General features: G+C 40.4%; 1 protein-coding gene across 4 annotated transcripts in view; it reads left to right on the top strand.

The window, feature by feature from the left end:
* LOC148331780 (uncharacterized) overlaps positions 1–15,797 on the top strand; it is a 30,187-nt gene extending 14,390 nt beyond the window's left edge. For 2 of the 4 annotated variants that reach the window (XR_015844736.1, XR_015844735.1), the window contains exons 7-14: positions 5–104; positions 1,497–1,572; positions 2,928–3,055; positions 3,721–3,928; positions 5,133–5,226; positions 5,297–5,363; positions 5,860–8,190; positions 15,419–15,797. Coding sequence is in view for 1 of the 4 variants with exons in the window: in XM_088303690.1 (XP_088159816.1) it covers positions 5–104; positions 1,497–1,572; positions 2,928–3,055; positions 3,721–3,928; positions 5,133–5,226; positions 5,297–5,363; positions 5,860–6,732 (1,546 nt within the window). In the remaining 3 variants the exon portion in view is untranslated. Of the gene's footprint in view, positions 1–4; positions 105–1,496; positions 1,573–2,927; positions 3,056–3,720; positions 3,929–5,132; positions 5,227–5,296; positions 5,364–5,859; positions 8,196–15,418 lie in introns of those variants that run through there. The other 2 variants (XR_015844737.1, XM_088303690.1) reach the window with 2 other exon arrangements.
* The last annotated feature ends 896 nt before the right edge of the window (positions 15,798–16,693 follow it).

Genomic DNA, 16,693 nt, shown 5'->3' with positions numbered 1-16,693 from the left:
TCAGTCGACGTGAATACAAGTCTTGGTGTGTTCTTCGGCCGCTCGACGTGCGGCTACCTTTCTCACTGCAGACGTGCTCGCTTGTCTTTGGCAAAGACCACATAGTGAGTCCCGACACATACACGGTGGCAAAAAGTACTCACTATCTGTGCTTATAGTACAGATACTTGTGTGGGGAAAAAGACCCTCTTTGTGTGTTTCTTTTGAATCCATTCTCTAATGTGTTTGCTTTTTTGTGCTTAAGTAGTAAAGGTATTAATTGATTGCTTTGTGTGCGCCATCTTGTAGCATCATGGTGAAAGGGTACTATTTTGAAGTGAGTTTTGGGAGATTCATTTAGACAAAATAAGTGCTTTGGTGCCAACTTGTTTCATCTTGGTGACAAGGAATCATGTTGAATTGAGTTCAGCAGCTCTATTTGGACATAAATAGTGCTTTGGCACCATTTTGTGGCCACTTGATTCCAAGGAACTATATTGAAGTGAAATGAGCAGCTTCATTTCAACAAAAGTAGTGTTTCGGTGACAGCTTGATTCCAAGTAAATATTTTGAAGTGTGCTGAGCAGCTTCATTTAGAGAAAAGTAGTGCTTTGGCACCCATTTTGTGGCATCTTGTTGCCGAGGGCTGAATATTGAAATGAGTTGAGATGCTTCATTTAGACAAAAGTAGTGATTTGATGCCACCATGTGTCAACTTAGTTCCAAGGAAGTAATTTGAAGTGAGTTGATCAGCTTTTTTTTGACAGAAGTAGTGCTTTTGCAGCATCTTATGGTATTTTGGTGCAAGGATCTATATTGAAGTGAGTTAACGAGCTTCAGTATGATAAAAGAAGTGGCATTTTGGTGCCATCGAGTAATGTTTAAGTGAGTTGAGTGGCTTCATTTAGACAAAAGTAGTGCTCTGTTCCCATCTTGTGACTATTTGGTTCCAAGCAAATCTTTTGATGTTAGTTGAAGAGATTCCTTTAAACAGAAGTCGTGCTTTGTCACCATCTTGGCGAAAAGAGCTATTTTGCTATAGAGCTAATACAATACAATACAACTGTATTTATATAGCACATTTTACAGCTGTAACAAAGTCCGTAAAGAAGAGTCATTTAGACAAAATGAATGCTTTTGGCACTGTTTTGTGGCATCTTGGCCGCCAAGTTGCAGTGATTTGATCAGCTTCACTTAGACAAAATTAGTGCTTTGGCACCATCATGTGGCATCTTGTAAATAGTAAATGCTCTATTACTTGTATGGCAACTTACCTTGCCTTTGGTGCCATTTTGTGGTAATTTGTTTCCAAGGAAATGTTAGTTGATTTTCTATATTTGTTGCATGGTTCGGTCCCCATTCCTCGCGAAAAGTCGGGGGACAATATATCTGTTTCAAAGTTAAGGAGTAAAAAAAAAAGAATCCTCCAGTGAAGTGTGGAAAAATGAAAGTAGTTAAGCATTAGAGTTTTGAAAGTATTTGTACTTTGTGACTTCTCACCACTGTACTCTTCACAGTTTCAGGTGCACCACGAGTTGAGAATTTGGATCAACTGCTCTGACGTGAAGATGCTTTACAAGCCGGCCTGTCACGGTGAGAGCGGCGCGTTGAGGCTGCAGATTATCGAGGCAACAATAATAGTTAGGCCTTTTTTTCATTGTTTTCAAATAGCCGTCACCCCTCTACTGATTCGAGACGTAGCGACGGCACCAAATAACAATCAAATGCCACATGACCCAACAAATTAATCATTAGTCAAGTTGTTAGGTAAAAGGGTATGGTGCCAAAGGTTGTTAGGCTAATTTAACCATCATACCGCCATACCACTCTGTTCATTCGTTGAGAATTTGTTGGTGCCTTTGAAGTCAGATTTCACTGCAGCCCGTTAAGGCAGCAAATAAAAATTTAAAGATGAATGACACTCACTTTCTTTGTGAATTCATGTTACTCTTGCCCTCTTTAATTTCTCTTGCTATTGTCGCCATTTAGTCACCCAAAATAGTTTGGACTTGATTTGTGGTTGACTTGTACCTTTTGTCATTCCATTGTTTCGAGACGGAGCGACTACATAACTTTCCAATGCCATAGGAATGACAAATTTTATCCAAAACTTGCTTAACGGGTTTGTTATGCCGGTCCAAGATTGTTGCTCTAATTCAACCATCCAGTGGAGCTTCACTCTGTTCACTGTGAGATTTGTTCTTATTTTGTTGTTACATTTAAGTCAGATTGACTTTGCAGACCATTTAGGCAGTAGACAAAAAGTTGACCATGAACCTCAGTCAGTTTTACAATCATCTATGTTTACATTCAGTTTTGACTTTGTCTGCAGCTTGTTTTCAGCAGCAACAGTAGTTTTCCATTGTTCCACTGTTGTTTCAAGACGTAGCAACCACACAATGATCAAATACCAAAAACCGAAGAAATTACTCAATGGGTTTGATGTGCCTACAAAGGGTACCTGTGCAAAGTTGTCACAAATTTAACCTCACTCTATTCACGCGTCTGCATTGTATCTATATGCATTATATACAAGCCTTTCCCTTTGTTTGGACGTTGCCTACTGCCCGTTTAGGCAGAAGACTAGTTTGCCCCTAATTCATTGTGGCAAATTGCCAGTATCTCTCTCTTGCTTCCAGATGCACCAAATGATTGATGATCAGATTGATATGTGATTGATATATTTTAGAAAAAAAGCAAAAAACACAGTGCTAATTGTACATGCGGGTGGTTGAGCTCAAGTGGAGATAATAATTATGACATTTACGACATCTTAACTTCATGCTAACTGTGCTCCCAGTATACTTTTTAGTTCGTTATTCTTCTGCAGCCCATTTAGCTTTTTGAACCAAACTCACTCCATTCACTTTCTGTGTGCACGTGTGCGTGCGTGTGTGTGTGTGTGTGCGTTTGTGGGGGTGCGTGTGTTTATGGGTGTGTATTTACAGTGAAACTCCCTCCACCAGGGAAACCACAAATCAACCAGTCCACCATTTTTTGGGAGGCTACCGGGCAGGGTTTCATGGCGCCGTACGATGTCCAGCTGGAGTGGAAGTTGGCGGATGGGCCCTGGAATGTGTGTAACTCATACACTGTGTCCAAATACTCTCGACATTACATTAAATATTACAATAAGAAAAGCATTATTTTCAGAAGAAAGGGGGCACTGAAGCATTATGAGAACAGTCAAATAATTTTTAATATACAACTATATCATCAATCCATTATCCAATCCTCTATCCAATCCCAGCTGTGTTCGTATACATACAAATACAATAAAAAATTAAATTGAAAAAAAAAAAGTTTTTCAAGACAATGATTGAATCAGTAAAGTAATGTTGTTGATTGATATTTTAGCCGCAATCAAAGAAAAGAGATACAGTATTTATATTCAAGACGGTAAGGGTCTATATATATATATATCTATATATATATATATATATATATATATATATATAGATATATAGATATATAGATATATGTGTGTGTACAGGATAAGCAGTTGCCCTGCGATTGGCTGGCAACCAGTTCAGGGTGTCCCCCGCCTACTGCCCGAAGATAGCTGGGATAGGCTTCAGCGCCCCCCGCGACCCTAGTGCGGAGAAGCGGTATAGATAATGGATGGATAAGCGGTGTGGATGATGACATGACATATTCTTAAAAATAAGTATTATTCAGACGCCCCCCCACCCAACAACATATATATTTGTATTCATGACGGTAAACATTTACCTCCACCAGGGGACGGTAGTGCACAGAGAGACGAAATACTGTGATGAGTCACGCCGATTGGAGCTGAGACTGGACCATTTGACGCATGGGGCGGCGTACGAGGCGCGTCTTCGGGTGAGGACCTCAGAGGAGGATCAATTGGAGTCGGTGTGGAGCGACTGGAGCGCCGCCACATATTGGACGTCTGATGTCGGAAAGGCCGCAGAGCCACCTGCTGGTGGGTTCCAGTTAAACACAAGGGAGGCAAAAACTGGATCCAGATTTCTTAATCTAGATCCAAAATGAATCCATTTGTTATATATTCATGGTCTCAAATTAAGGTTTCAAAAGTCTGATTCAGGGTTTGAACTTAGGGTTTAAAAAAAAAACAAAAAAAACAATTGGGTGTCAAGCCAGGGTTACATTTTTAAATTAGCGTTTCCAGGCAAGGTACGTTTTTCAAACAAGGGTTTGGGTTTGGAAAGGCTGTTTTGATTTCAAATAAGGGTTTCAAGTCAGGACTAGTATTTGAAATTGGGGTTTTAAGTCTGGGTTAGGGTTTTAAACAACAGTGAAGGTTTGAAGCTACGATTTGAAATTTGTGTTTCAAGCCTTTATTTCGGCTTTCAAATCGTGTTTTTAAGACTGTATTACAGCATCCTGTCTGGGTTAGTGTTTTAATCAAGAGCGTCAAGTCATAAATTAGATTTTCAAACACGTGTAACCGTTTCAACGAGGTAATTCAAGTCAGAGTTAGGGTTTCAAGGGTAGGTTATGGTTTCAAATTGGGGAATTTGGAGTGAGACTTGCGCTTTCAAGCTCGGGTTAAGGTGTTTAACAAGTGTTGGGGTTTCAAGTTAATATTTTAAGGTTGATTAAAGACTTTTAATTCAAGGTTTCAGACGAAGGTTAGGGTTTCAAATTAAAATACAATACAATACAACTTTATATAGCATTTTTCACTACAGCTGGAGTTGTAAGTAAGCCCTTTCCATATGGTGTAATATAAATTAGCGAGAAATGGATTTAATGAGGAGAGTTAGGGTTTTTAAAGCTGGTTTAGGGTTTTAAACCGAAAACAAGGGTTTTAAACTGAAAACCAAACTTGAAACTTCCACTTTTGCTGGAAACTTTTACTCAGAACCTTCCCTAGACTTGAAACCCTAACTTGAAATCTCAACCGGAGTTTTCAGTCTGTTATGAAAAGTGACCTGAATCCAGATCAAACGTGAATGAAGGAGTCCTTGAGTTACCCACCAAATGTCATTGAAATATATGAACTACATTTCTACTTTTGCCTGTGTTCACACAATTGCAATCAGTGCAACGCAGACTCTGAATCCAAATCAAAAGTGAAAAAACAACCTCCAAGGGAGCTAAATCCCTTCTTCGTGGTGCAGCATGTCAATATCCAGATCCTTGACTTGTCTTGTCTTTGTCAGGCTCCCTATGGTTGGTTTTGGGGGTGACAGTCTCAGGAACAGCCTTTGCTATCTTTCTCACAGTTCTGATATTTAGGACACACAAGACCATCTGGTAAGCACATAAATACTGTGTGCATTCACCCTGTAAATACTTCCTGAGGCAACGTATTTGCTGTTTTTAGGATTTACATCTTCAAAAAGATTCGAGGTCCAGTGCTACCAGACCCAGGAAAGTCTTTCCTGCAGAACGTAGGTTTGCCGCAGCAAGAACCAACTTCCAGATGGTTCTTCTCTACTTTTTATGCAAAATTCCCACCACCTTGTATAATAAAAAGAAAACAAAAAGACGACAATTAAATTCCTTGATAGTGTAGTGGCCCATTTGTGTGACTTGGTGTGTCCATTGTTGGGGTTCAGTTCCCACTCAGTGACGGTGTGAAAGTAAGCGTGAAAGGTTGTCTGCCTCTCCAGAATATATGCCCTGCAAAGGACTGATGACCAGTCCGAGCGTAGTCTTATCATGAGGATCTACACCTACGACTAGTTGCCAGTCAGTCAAGGGGCACATACAGAACCAGACAACCATTCACTCTAAAAATCGCATTATCACTGAATGGGAACTGAACCAAAGCTTCTTCCACCGAAGTTCGTTCCATCACACCATGAGTGACCCTAGATATAATCTAGTAAGTAAATCAAACAACAAAAAAGCCCACTAACCTTTGTAACCTCTGCTCTTCTCCAGAAGTGGGCAAGTCCTCCTTTCAGTAATGAATCCTTGCAGTCATTCCTGCGGCCAGTGGACATCCTCACGGTGAAGTCCGTCGGTTGTGTGGGACCTCAAAACCATGGAGGTCATGTAGACACCTGGTACCCTGGAGGCCCCAGAGAACCTTGGTACCCAAGAGATCCTAAAGCTCTCCTGGAGAAGATAATGATGACCACCACCACAGTTGGCATCTTTCCCCCTAGGATCTCCCAGCTCTGGCCTCTTCCTGTTCCCGTGGCCTCCCTCACTTCGGGCAACCTGAAACCGTGTGCCACTGACTCCCCGTATGGCGCCATCGGGGCTCTCGCAGACCGGGATGGGGAGATGAAAGATGCTCAGAACCTTCTCCCGGAAGATCTCGGCAGGTTCCCCCAGGGCAATGATGAGGTGATTCCAGTTATTTCAGACTATGAGAAGATCGAGAAACTCCAGAGTGAACGCTCAGAAGAAGATGAGGAGTCAGTGAGTAAACGTGAAGGTGAAGGACCATCTCCCCTTCATGGGATTTTCATCAGAGGCTCTGTTCAGCTGGGTTTGGACGACAAATGCATTCAAACTCTACTACACCATGATGGCACCGAGCTCGCCAGTGCCGATTCTGGCATCGGGGGTGTGGGTGAGGAGCACAGAGGCCCTGAAGAAAGCTTTGAGGACAGAGAGGAGAAAGCCTCCTGCTTCCCTTGTCCTCCTGGTCCTCCTGGGTGTGGTTCTTATTTGGACTTCCACCATCCACCTCTGGAGAAACTCCAAGCTCTCATGCTCGATGCCGCAGACTTCACATGTGGATCAGTAGAACCCTCCAGTGGTGGTTATATGTCGGTGTGTCAGCAGGATCATGTCACAGACTGAAGAACATGCAGCCCCATTTTGTTGGCGCAACCCTTTGACCCCCATGTACACACTCTGAAGTTAAGGACCAAAAAGGAAATGTATTTAATTTACTAAGTTAAAGTTAGTCAATGTAATTTATATGAACTTTTTAAGTCTATTGCTCATTTCAGCATCTCAAACAAGAGAGCGCACCCCCCTCTACCCAGCAAACACGTCCAACAAAAGTCTAGAAAAAGCTTCTTTTTTTAGTTCAAATTTCCCCTTTTTTGTAGTCGATCCAAACAATTGAAACATAATATATACACATTAGATTGCCCTCTGATATGGCGCACCCCCACTACCAAACACACCCCCTAAATGAAAATCCCAAAGAGCAATTTACAAAGCCAATTCCATTCAAGTTGGGATGTTGTGTAAAATGTACATAAAACAGAATTCAATAATTTGTATTATAATAATTTGTTCAACCTTTATTTAATTGAATACACAAAGACAATATATTTAATGTTCAAACTGATCAACTTTGTTGGCAAATAATCCTTAACTTGGAATTTTATGGCTGGAACAAAAGCTGGGACTGGTGGCAAAAAAAGCTGAAAAGGTTGAGAAATGCTCATAAAACACCAGTTTGGAACATCTCACAGTTGTACAGGTTCATCGGGAGCAAAATTGATTCCATTCGATATACAAGGGGCCATATTCAGTTTGAATTTTCAAGTCACGATTCACTTTGATTGCTTTTCGATTCAATCAAGGATTCCATGCAGTACCAATTTTACTTCCGTATGGAACTCATTCGAAGAAGAACCAATGCTGCAATTAGTACAAACCTCTTGCTGTAAGTAGTTATTCAGTAAAAAGTATTAATATTTACATTAAGGATTTAAACCAATGCAGTTATATTAATCATGTGAGTTTTAGTTAACATGACCTGATTTAAAAAAAAACAAAAAACATCTGCCTTCATGCTTGTTGGCATTGACTTCACTGCTTCTGCAATTTTTCATGTGGACAGAATGCTGCTGGAGGTGCAGAGGACTCAGCGCAGCCTCAGGGGGGAATCGCACCTTTTCTGTTGCCGGTCCTTCCCTATGGAATGACCTCCCATTAAATGTCTGGCAAGCACCCTCTCTGTCCAGTTTTAAAACTCGTTTGAAGACACATTTTTATTCTTTAGCTTTGGACTCAACATGAGACTGTCGTTGTTCTGCTGTTTTTCTGGTATCTATTGTTTATGTGTTTTAATTTGTGTTCTAATTTTAATTCATTAATTTATATTACACCTTATGGAAATTGCTTTGTTACAGCTCCAGCTGTTTTGAAATGCGCTATATAAAATAAGTTGTATTGTATTGTATTGTATTTTGTTTTGATACGCTACTTTCGCGGAGTGACTAGATCTTCAAGTCATACAACTTTATGTGGAAAAAGACCTTTTTAAAAGTATCAATATATGGCTTTATGAATCAATATGGGGCAATGTTAGGGATGTTTCTATCAAAACAAGCCTGAACAAATGAATCAACCAGCCAAGTTTGTCTGTCATTTACGCGCGGGGCAGCCCTCGAACTCCGAGGCGAAGCCAGCGTGTTCGACTGCACACATGGTTTTTATTTGCGTCAGCATAAGCAATTTGAATATGCAATACAGAATGGGAAACTTGACATTTGACTCCATCACACTCTTCCAGCCTATTCTAATGGTTTCAGATTACAAGACATCTTTTGGTGTATGGTGTATTTTCACAAGGCCTGACACATACAAGTTATCTCTCTGGCCATGACGATATTGTTGCTTTAGAGGTACCAAGCCTTGTGCTGAACCTCCCCAAGTCATAAGTTACGGCCTTAGAAGCGAGTGAGTCTCACTTTATCTGCTAAGGGTCTAAGAGGTCATCAACACCCCAAGGGAGGTGTTCACAGAAAAGGGCTCTGGCGTTGGGGAGTCACATTCGCGAGGAGCCGTACCTGGCACCCATAGGACGGTTCAATTTGAGGCCAGAAAGATACGAATGCATGTGCAACAAAGGGGGCCTGTAAGATTAGTTATAGTTTGAAACTTGCTAAGATGACAAACTAAACAACAAAACTAACAGATGAACATACAAACTTAAATTTCTTTAACATATCCCTCCTGTTTATCAAGTTTCAAATCTCATCATCAAAGGCTGTCGCTTGAGGGGGGAGAAAAACTACCCAAAAACTCAAAAATTCTTGGAGAAAAGGGTAGAAACCCATGCCCCAAATGAGAAGCCCAAAAAAATAATAACAATTAAAAGATAATAAAGCAAAGCTAAAGCTGTTTTTGGTCCAATACATGTATGTACAAAATAAACCCAGAACATCAAACATTCACAACTGCAACGCTTTTCTGTGAAGTCATCAAAAAGGGTTCACATATCAGTAAAGTCCTCATCATTTTCGGAGTCAGTATACATAGGTTGGTGTTCGGACAGGGCTACAGAAACCTGAGCAGCTACCTTCAATTCCATAGTATTCATGACTTTGGAAATACAAATTTTATTATGCCAATTTAGTGCTCCTTGATTTCTTTTTATTTTTTATCAGTAATCACCATCAACAGAAGTGATATAATTTGACCAGGACCTCCAATTTATATTGTCGCCATGAGCACTCATTAGATAAAACCAATAACCTCGCCACTGACTCATGTCAGTTATTTCGGTATATTGTTCTTCTAGTGTAACCCTTCCTGAATAATCTGGTATTGCTGAGACTTTTTCAAACTGGGTTCGGCGGGCCTGCAATTGATTCAGAGGAATGGTAACGACATACTCTTGTGAAAGAGAGGTTACATTAATCAGTGTCCCTGAGTCTTTTGTCAGAAGCTGCAGGTTTTTCGACATGAGTGTAGACAGCAGTCTGCGGCTGTGCAACTTGGATGCGTCGATGTCGTCCTGGTCTCGAGGTCGTGCGCTGATTTCCACCAGGCACAGCCCTGCAAGGAAGTAGATGATGCATCTGGTCGACAGGGCTGTGCCCAGTCGCCGTTCGGCGGCTCGCTCCATCTTTCCGAGAGGGGTGTGTTTGCCACGGAAAACCCTCTTTCCAAGAGGGGTGTGTTTGCCACGGAAAACCCTCTTTCCAACTGTGGTCTTTCGTCGGTACACTGAGAGTGTACGTGGTGGAGATCCTATTCGGAGGGACCAGCGTCGCTCGGCCTGTCAGCAGGGAACCGGAGAAGCTTGCACTGCGACTGGTGGATCCAGCCGCCACGCCCCTCAACTTTTGCTGCCGTCGGGGTCACTGCAATCACCTGATGAGGGCCGTCCCAGCGTTCACTGTCCCAACGAGGTCGTTTCAGCACCTTGAGGAAGAGTTGGTCTCCCACATGGACGTGGTTTTTCTGTGGATCAAAACACACTGGCCAGTAATTGTGGTCAAACATGTCTTTCATGTGGACTGGGACAGATGTGCCAGTCGCTGGTGGTTCTGGTGAACCTGAGAGTCTATGTGTGAGGCCATATAGGATAAAAAGGGGATAGTGTCCTTCCTTCGGCTGTCACTATCCTCATTGCTGTGATTGAAACACAGTCTGGCCATTGTCTCTTTTTTTTTTTTTCTTTGTCTTGATAAGTCAGTTCCATTCGTGCGTTCCACAAGTCCTGCAGACTGTATGCAAAATGACGCTTTGAGTCAATTTTGCAACAACTGTCCCACTTGTTACAAACATTATTCACAAAATGCATCATTTTCACTTTAAATCACTCTTGAAATTCCAAATGTCAGGATAATTCGATTACACAACTCTTTTTCCAACTGTTTTAACATCATCATGTGTTGTTGGAAACAATGTAATCCATTTTGAAAACACATTAATTATAACCAAACAATATTGCAACCCAAACAACTAACACTTTGTCTAAAAAAAGTTTTTTGTTGAAAAGTCTATATGTGGGAACAATTTCATATCATACTTCCCCCTGTTGACACACGACTATCTGCTCGTGTGTCAATCATCTTATTCCTCTAATCAATGAATTAGGCAGCCAGGATTTGCCATCTGCCAATTTGCTGATCCTGTCCTCAGCAATGTTTGCACCTTTGTTTTCTCCCAACGGTGCATTCAATTAGTGGTGTATTTTTTCCTGGCATGAGATCAAATTGTCAAGTTGATTTGCTGCGTGTGTGTGTGTGTGTGTGTGTGTGCATTACCCCTTGCTGCATTGTCAGCGAGGCAGTATTCAATTGTAATCGTGTCATTTTCTGTTCAGAGAATTTTGCGTTTACAAATACTTATTTAGACGTGCTTTATGCACAACTTTTCTTTCATCTTCTGTGATTTTTTTTAAAGCGCCGTTTGCCCAATGTCGACAGAACACATAAACATTTGTCAGTCCACATTGTAACCATACAACTCATACAAAATGGAAAACCCCAAATCTTAATTAGCTCACAACCGCCTACGCTCTTCCTGCTTATCCGAACAATTTCTCTTTTACAAGTTATCTGCTGGTATCAGACTACTAATACTCCCATCGCATAAAAGTCAGCGTGATTTCTTCCTATAACCTTGGTTCTCAGTCACTTTCTTATCAGTCTGAAAGCGCACCTGGTCTGTGTTACAAGTCTGATTTCCTCCAATCGGGAGGAAAAAGGAAAAAGAATGTCAAAAAAACAAAAGGTCAAGTCGGGGGTTCGTGATAATTTGGAGCGGCTCCACAGTCGTGTGATACCTTCTAATGGTGCGGAAAACAAAATGACGCTGGGCTGAAATGCATCGCACCTTATTAGCGTAATATCCCTGTGACAATTAAGTCGCTGTGCAATGTGAATGTCGTGTGATGGAATGTCATTTTTTTTTTATTCCTTAAAGCAGCAGTGAAAACTGCTTGATCCGATTGTTGTGACTAATATGCAAGTGATTTCATGAGCCCTGCGCGTCTGCAGCCACACAAGGTCATGAAACCATTTTTTGAAGTCACTGTTTGCTCAAATGGCTCATAGTAATTTGGTAGTGCTAATACATCTTAATCAATGAGTTCACGCTTGACAAGTTCAAAAGCTTGTCAGCCTCAAGTGTTCAAACATTTTTTTTTTCTTCTCAAATGTCATTGGCTTGTCATAAATGATGTCCAGCAATGGTCGTGTGATTTCTCAGTAATTCGCAATCCATGCCTGGCAATAATTGCATACACCTATAAAGGTCATTATTTACTTCTTTGTTATTGGTTTTAGGGCTCGGGCAACGACTTCTTTTTGCTTGTCCCCAAAAATGCGCCCCTTTTCAGTCAAAATGCGGCCTAAATATGTGACTTTCCTTTTTTAACAGCTGCATCTTATCTTTAGTTCAGATTATATCGTTGGTTCAATTTGATGACACATTAAGTAATTCTCGTGGTCAAACATATGTTTAATATCTTCCTCTATGTCTTCCCCGCTGTCATTGTCAGAGGAGGAATCCAGAGGTTTGGACATTAACTCGCAGTCCGAAGCCCCTCTGGGGTCCCAGCCTAGTCATTCATCATCAGGTGACTCGTCAACACGGCGTCGACTAGGCTTAACTTTTCCCCAACAATGACGAGCAAGATGACCTTTTTTTCCGCAATTGAAACACTTGCCTTCCTTGAACCACTGTTGATGTTTGGGTGACAATTTGGACAAGTCAACTGGACTTCTTTTTTTGTATTTTTGTCCACGTAATTCTTCTTTGTTATCACGACTCGGTCCCGAAAAATTTATGTTTTTATCAAGACGTTCAGTTTTTTTCTTTTCCTGTTCGACACGTTCATTATTTTCTGCATAATTTAGGATTTTCTTTTCCATTTTACAAGCTGGCCAATTTAAATTATGTTGTTCTATTCGAAAAACCTGTGATTTTCTTTTCCTTTTTCACCTAATCACAAATTTCTTATCACAAAAGTGAACTTGTTAATTCTATTTTATTTCCAATTTTTCCGAATCTTTTGACTCATTTCACTTTAACCAATTTTACCTTAAAGTGGACAAGTGCCCATTACTGTTATTGTAGTTTCTAATTCCTTCTATGCTTTAATGAAATTTATAGCCCTTCTAACTAAATTTCCATCTTTTTTCCTGTGTCATTTTCCATTTCTGTTCTACTTTGATCCAAAAATTATCAACTGAAATATGAAATATAAACTCTTTCTTCAATTCACCAAAAAGCAGGATCTAATTTCTATCCTCCTTCTCTCATTCAAATGACACAGCCTTCAATCACTAAACTCTCTCCGTACCTGGGACCTCTCCACAGGCTGCTCCTTCTGCACGCCCCTGATTTATGACCACCCCTCCTCTTTGCCTCCTGCAAAGGCTTTTCTTTTCCCAATTTCCAAATTCACTGTAGTTTTTCCACAACCACTCAAAGCTACCAATGTGTTGAATTAAAAATTTCAAAATCAGGAAACACCTATGCTTTTGCAAAGATTCCTCATGTTCACTTTCAAAACCTTCATTCAATCTTTCATAACACCTACTTCTCTCCTTCAACTCATGCAACCAACTCAGTGTTCTGCGTACCTCAACCACATAGGCTCTAATTTTGTTACTCTCTACAGTTTTCCACTTGCAAATCTGACTATGACACACATTAATTGTTCATATCCCTTCTCTACACTCTCTCCATTTTTCTTTAAACATTCCTCTTCTTTTCTTATTAACTTCCAATCTCTACACTGCAAAGCTTCCCTGAACTTTACTATACTACCGAATACCTCAATTTTAGAAAATTGGACCAGTTTGTCAACACCTAGGGTGTTCTAAAAACTGGTTTCTCATCAGTTGGACAGCAACTCAATTTTCCTGTTGTGGCAATTCTCACTTCAACTTTTTCAGGTGGAGATTTCTTGTCTATTACATCCACAACAGTCCGCTGTTTATAATCCTACTGTATTACATGGGATTAAATACCAAATGGTATTTGGAATCCCCAATCACACCATTCACTCACTTTGCATACAGTTTTCTTTTCAAACCTCCGCAAACAAAATGATCTACTCACCCCACACACTCGCACACACTCCAGCTCACTGACTCAACCCCCATTCTCTTCTTCGTTCTCACACACACACACATAGTCAGACACAGACATATACACGGGCCCACAAAACAACACACACAGTTCTCAACATTGAACAGCTACAAACGAGAAACTAATCAATAATTTTCAATTTCAGCAAACCTACATTTTTCCTTTATTTCAAATTCGGAAGGTTGACAGTTAATTTCCTTCATCAATTTTGCCGCCATTTCTGACGGTCTTAATTATTCTTGATGTCTAGTTATGGTTCCTCGGTGTTGAGAAAAATTCAAATTGCCTGACTTTGGGTCGAATACCAAGCTTCTACTCCCAATTTGGAGCGGGTATTCCTGGGTGTTTTTACTCACAACCCTCGGTCAGTTTTAGTTTTCTCAAACGTTGGACATTCATACAATGCACATACACACTCACAGATTGATCATTTCTGTGTCTGTGAAAATAGATAAACTATTTTCGTCTTCTATAAATAAACGTTGTACTATCACTTCCAAATATAGTAATAATTACATCTGTACTCTACCAGAAATAAGAACCCTTAAATCTGCCTTCCAGAAAAAACAACAGTTAATTCTGTACTATCCGAGCAGATATAATCAACTACACTTGTACTCTCTACCAGACAAGGAATGCCTTAATCTGCCTTCCAGAAAAAAACAACAGTTAATTCTGTACTATCCGAGTCTTCCAACAAGCCTTCCAAAATAGCAAAGTTAAATCTGTATTTCTTCCAGAAAATAACGAAGCTAAGATGTACTATCTCTTCGGGTAAAGGAACTCCCTGAAACCCTACTATCCTTCAAAAACCTGAAAACTCAAGTTTTTTACTATCTGTTGTATACAACCACTGACCTGTGACAATCTCTCCGCTGGTCGAGACACTCGCGGTTCGTGGATGAAGTCTGTGTTCTCTCCGGTGGAGGATGGCCGAGGACTGGCCTCCTGGAAGAGAGGACTTTTCACGATGGCGCCGTTTTCAGTCGTCGTCAATCGTCCACCGCAGATCACACGTCTTCATCCGGCATTCGAAGGACCAAGTAATGTTAGGGATGTTTCTATCAAAACAAGCCTGAACAAATGAATCAACCAGCCAAGTTTGTCTGTCATTTACGCGCGGGGCAGCCCTCGAACTCCGAGGCGAAGCCAGCGTGTTCGACTGCACACATGGTTTTTATTTGCGTCAGCATAAGCAATTTGAATATGCAATACAGAATGGGAAACTTGACATTTGACTCCATCACACTCTTCCAGCCTATTCTAATGGTTTCAGATTACAAGACATCTTTTGGTGTATGGTGTATTTTCACAAGGCCTGACACATACAAGTTATCTCTCTGGCCATGACGATATTGTTGCTTTAGAGGTACCAAGCCTTGTGCTGAACCTCCCCAAGTCATAAGTTACGGCCTTAGAAGCGAGTGAGTCTCACTTTATCTGCTAAGGGTCTAAGAGGTCATCAACACCCCAAGGGAGGTGTTCACAGAAAAGGGCTCTGGCGTTGGGGAGTCACATTCGCGAGGAGCCGTACCTGGCACCCATAGGACGGTTCAATTTGAGGCCAGAAAGATACGAATGCATGTGCAACAAAGGGGGCCTGTAAGATTAGTTATAGTTTGAAACTTGCTAAGATGACAAACTAAACAACAAAACTAACAGATGAACATACAAACTTAAATTTCTTTAACAGGCAATAAAAAGGAAAATCGATTGAAATCAAATTATCAATTTTAAACCCAGCCCAACTTTGCAGTGTGTTCAATTGAATATAAGTTGAGCATGATTTGTAAATCATTGCAAAGTATTCTATGTTTAAATAAGTTGTTTTGTCTTGTATTTACATTTTACACAACATCACTTCAGTGGAATTGGGGTCGTATTTGAGTTATATTCAGTTTCTTAAAGTCCTTCGTAGACTTTTTAAGCCATGCACCGTGCCATTTAACATCCCCACATAGAATGCTGCATTCTCTCATCCCCCATCACCCCTCAAAAAATTCTAAAGAAATCTGTAATTCCAATTTCTAGTGGAAACCTTTGTATTTAACCTTGAACATGTGCAAGGAGAAGATAATTTATGTGAACCGATAATGAAGCATTAAACATGTTGAACAACTCCTGGGTGTGACTGTTGATTTTATTTTTTCATTACATTCCATTATGTGCTGCTGCTGCTGCTGCTTTATTTGTTTTTTTATGTCAGCCTGCAGATGTTTTCAATGAAGACAGTGAAAGTGAAGACAAGCGATATTTTCCACGGAAGCTGATTGGGGGGGTGGGATCATCCAAGACAAGACAGTGTTTTGCTAAGCAAAGATTTATTTTGGGCTTTGGAAATGGCTACTAACGACTTTGTCACTCGGCTTTAGTGAAAATGAACTACAAAGTCTTTTAATAGCTTATTTCTGTCTTTCATGATTATTTATATTTCAAAAGTTATATTTTTCTAAACAAAAGTACTCATTTACTACAAAAACACCTTTTTCTTGAGAGTCTTTGAAAACTATGGCTTTGCTTTAAAAGAAATTGGTCATAAGGCTAAAAAGATTATTGAAGAAATAAAATACATTCATTTTTATTACACGTCTAATTTTCTTTCATATCTGTTGCTCCCTAGCAAAACCAAAATAATATTGCAGAAAAACCCGACTCACTCCATAGTTCCCCTGGGCTCCCGTCCTGTCCTGTGGGTTAGTGGTTAGATTGGGAGGAGGCTCTGACAGGGTGCAGAGTGCAGACTAAGTCCGGCAGGAAGTGGACACGAAGCAAAATCATCAAGAAAATTGCTTGCCCTCCTTCTTTGCATGGTTTAGTGTAAACATTACTGGAACATAAAACAAAAAAATCCCATCGCGATTATTAACATTATTTTGATTATTTTTCACATATCATGTAAAAAATAATTGCTTCAAAGTCTTGTGAATGGAGGAGTGAGAATGACGGATGAAGGGAGGGACCGGAGGGA

This window comes from Idiotropiscis lumnitzeri, chromosome 8 (assembly GCF_059441095.1).
Source record: "Idiotropiscis lumnitzeri isolate Australia: NSW breed Sydney's pygmy pipehorse chromosome 8, RoL_Ilum_1.0, whole genome shotgun sequence".
NCBI lineage: Eukaryota > Metazoa > Chordata > Actinopteri > Syngnathiformes > Syngnathidae > Idiotropiscis > Idiotropiscis lumnitzeri.
The sequence above is the reverse complement of the archived record's forward strand: the minus strand, read 5'-3'. Positions and strand labels throughout refer to the sequence as shown.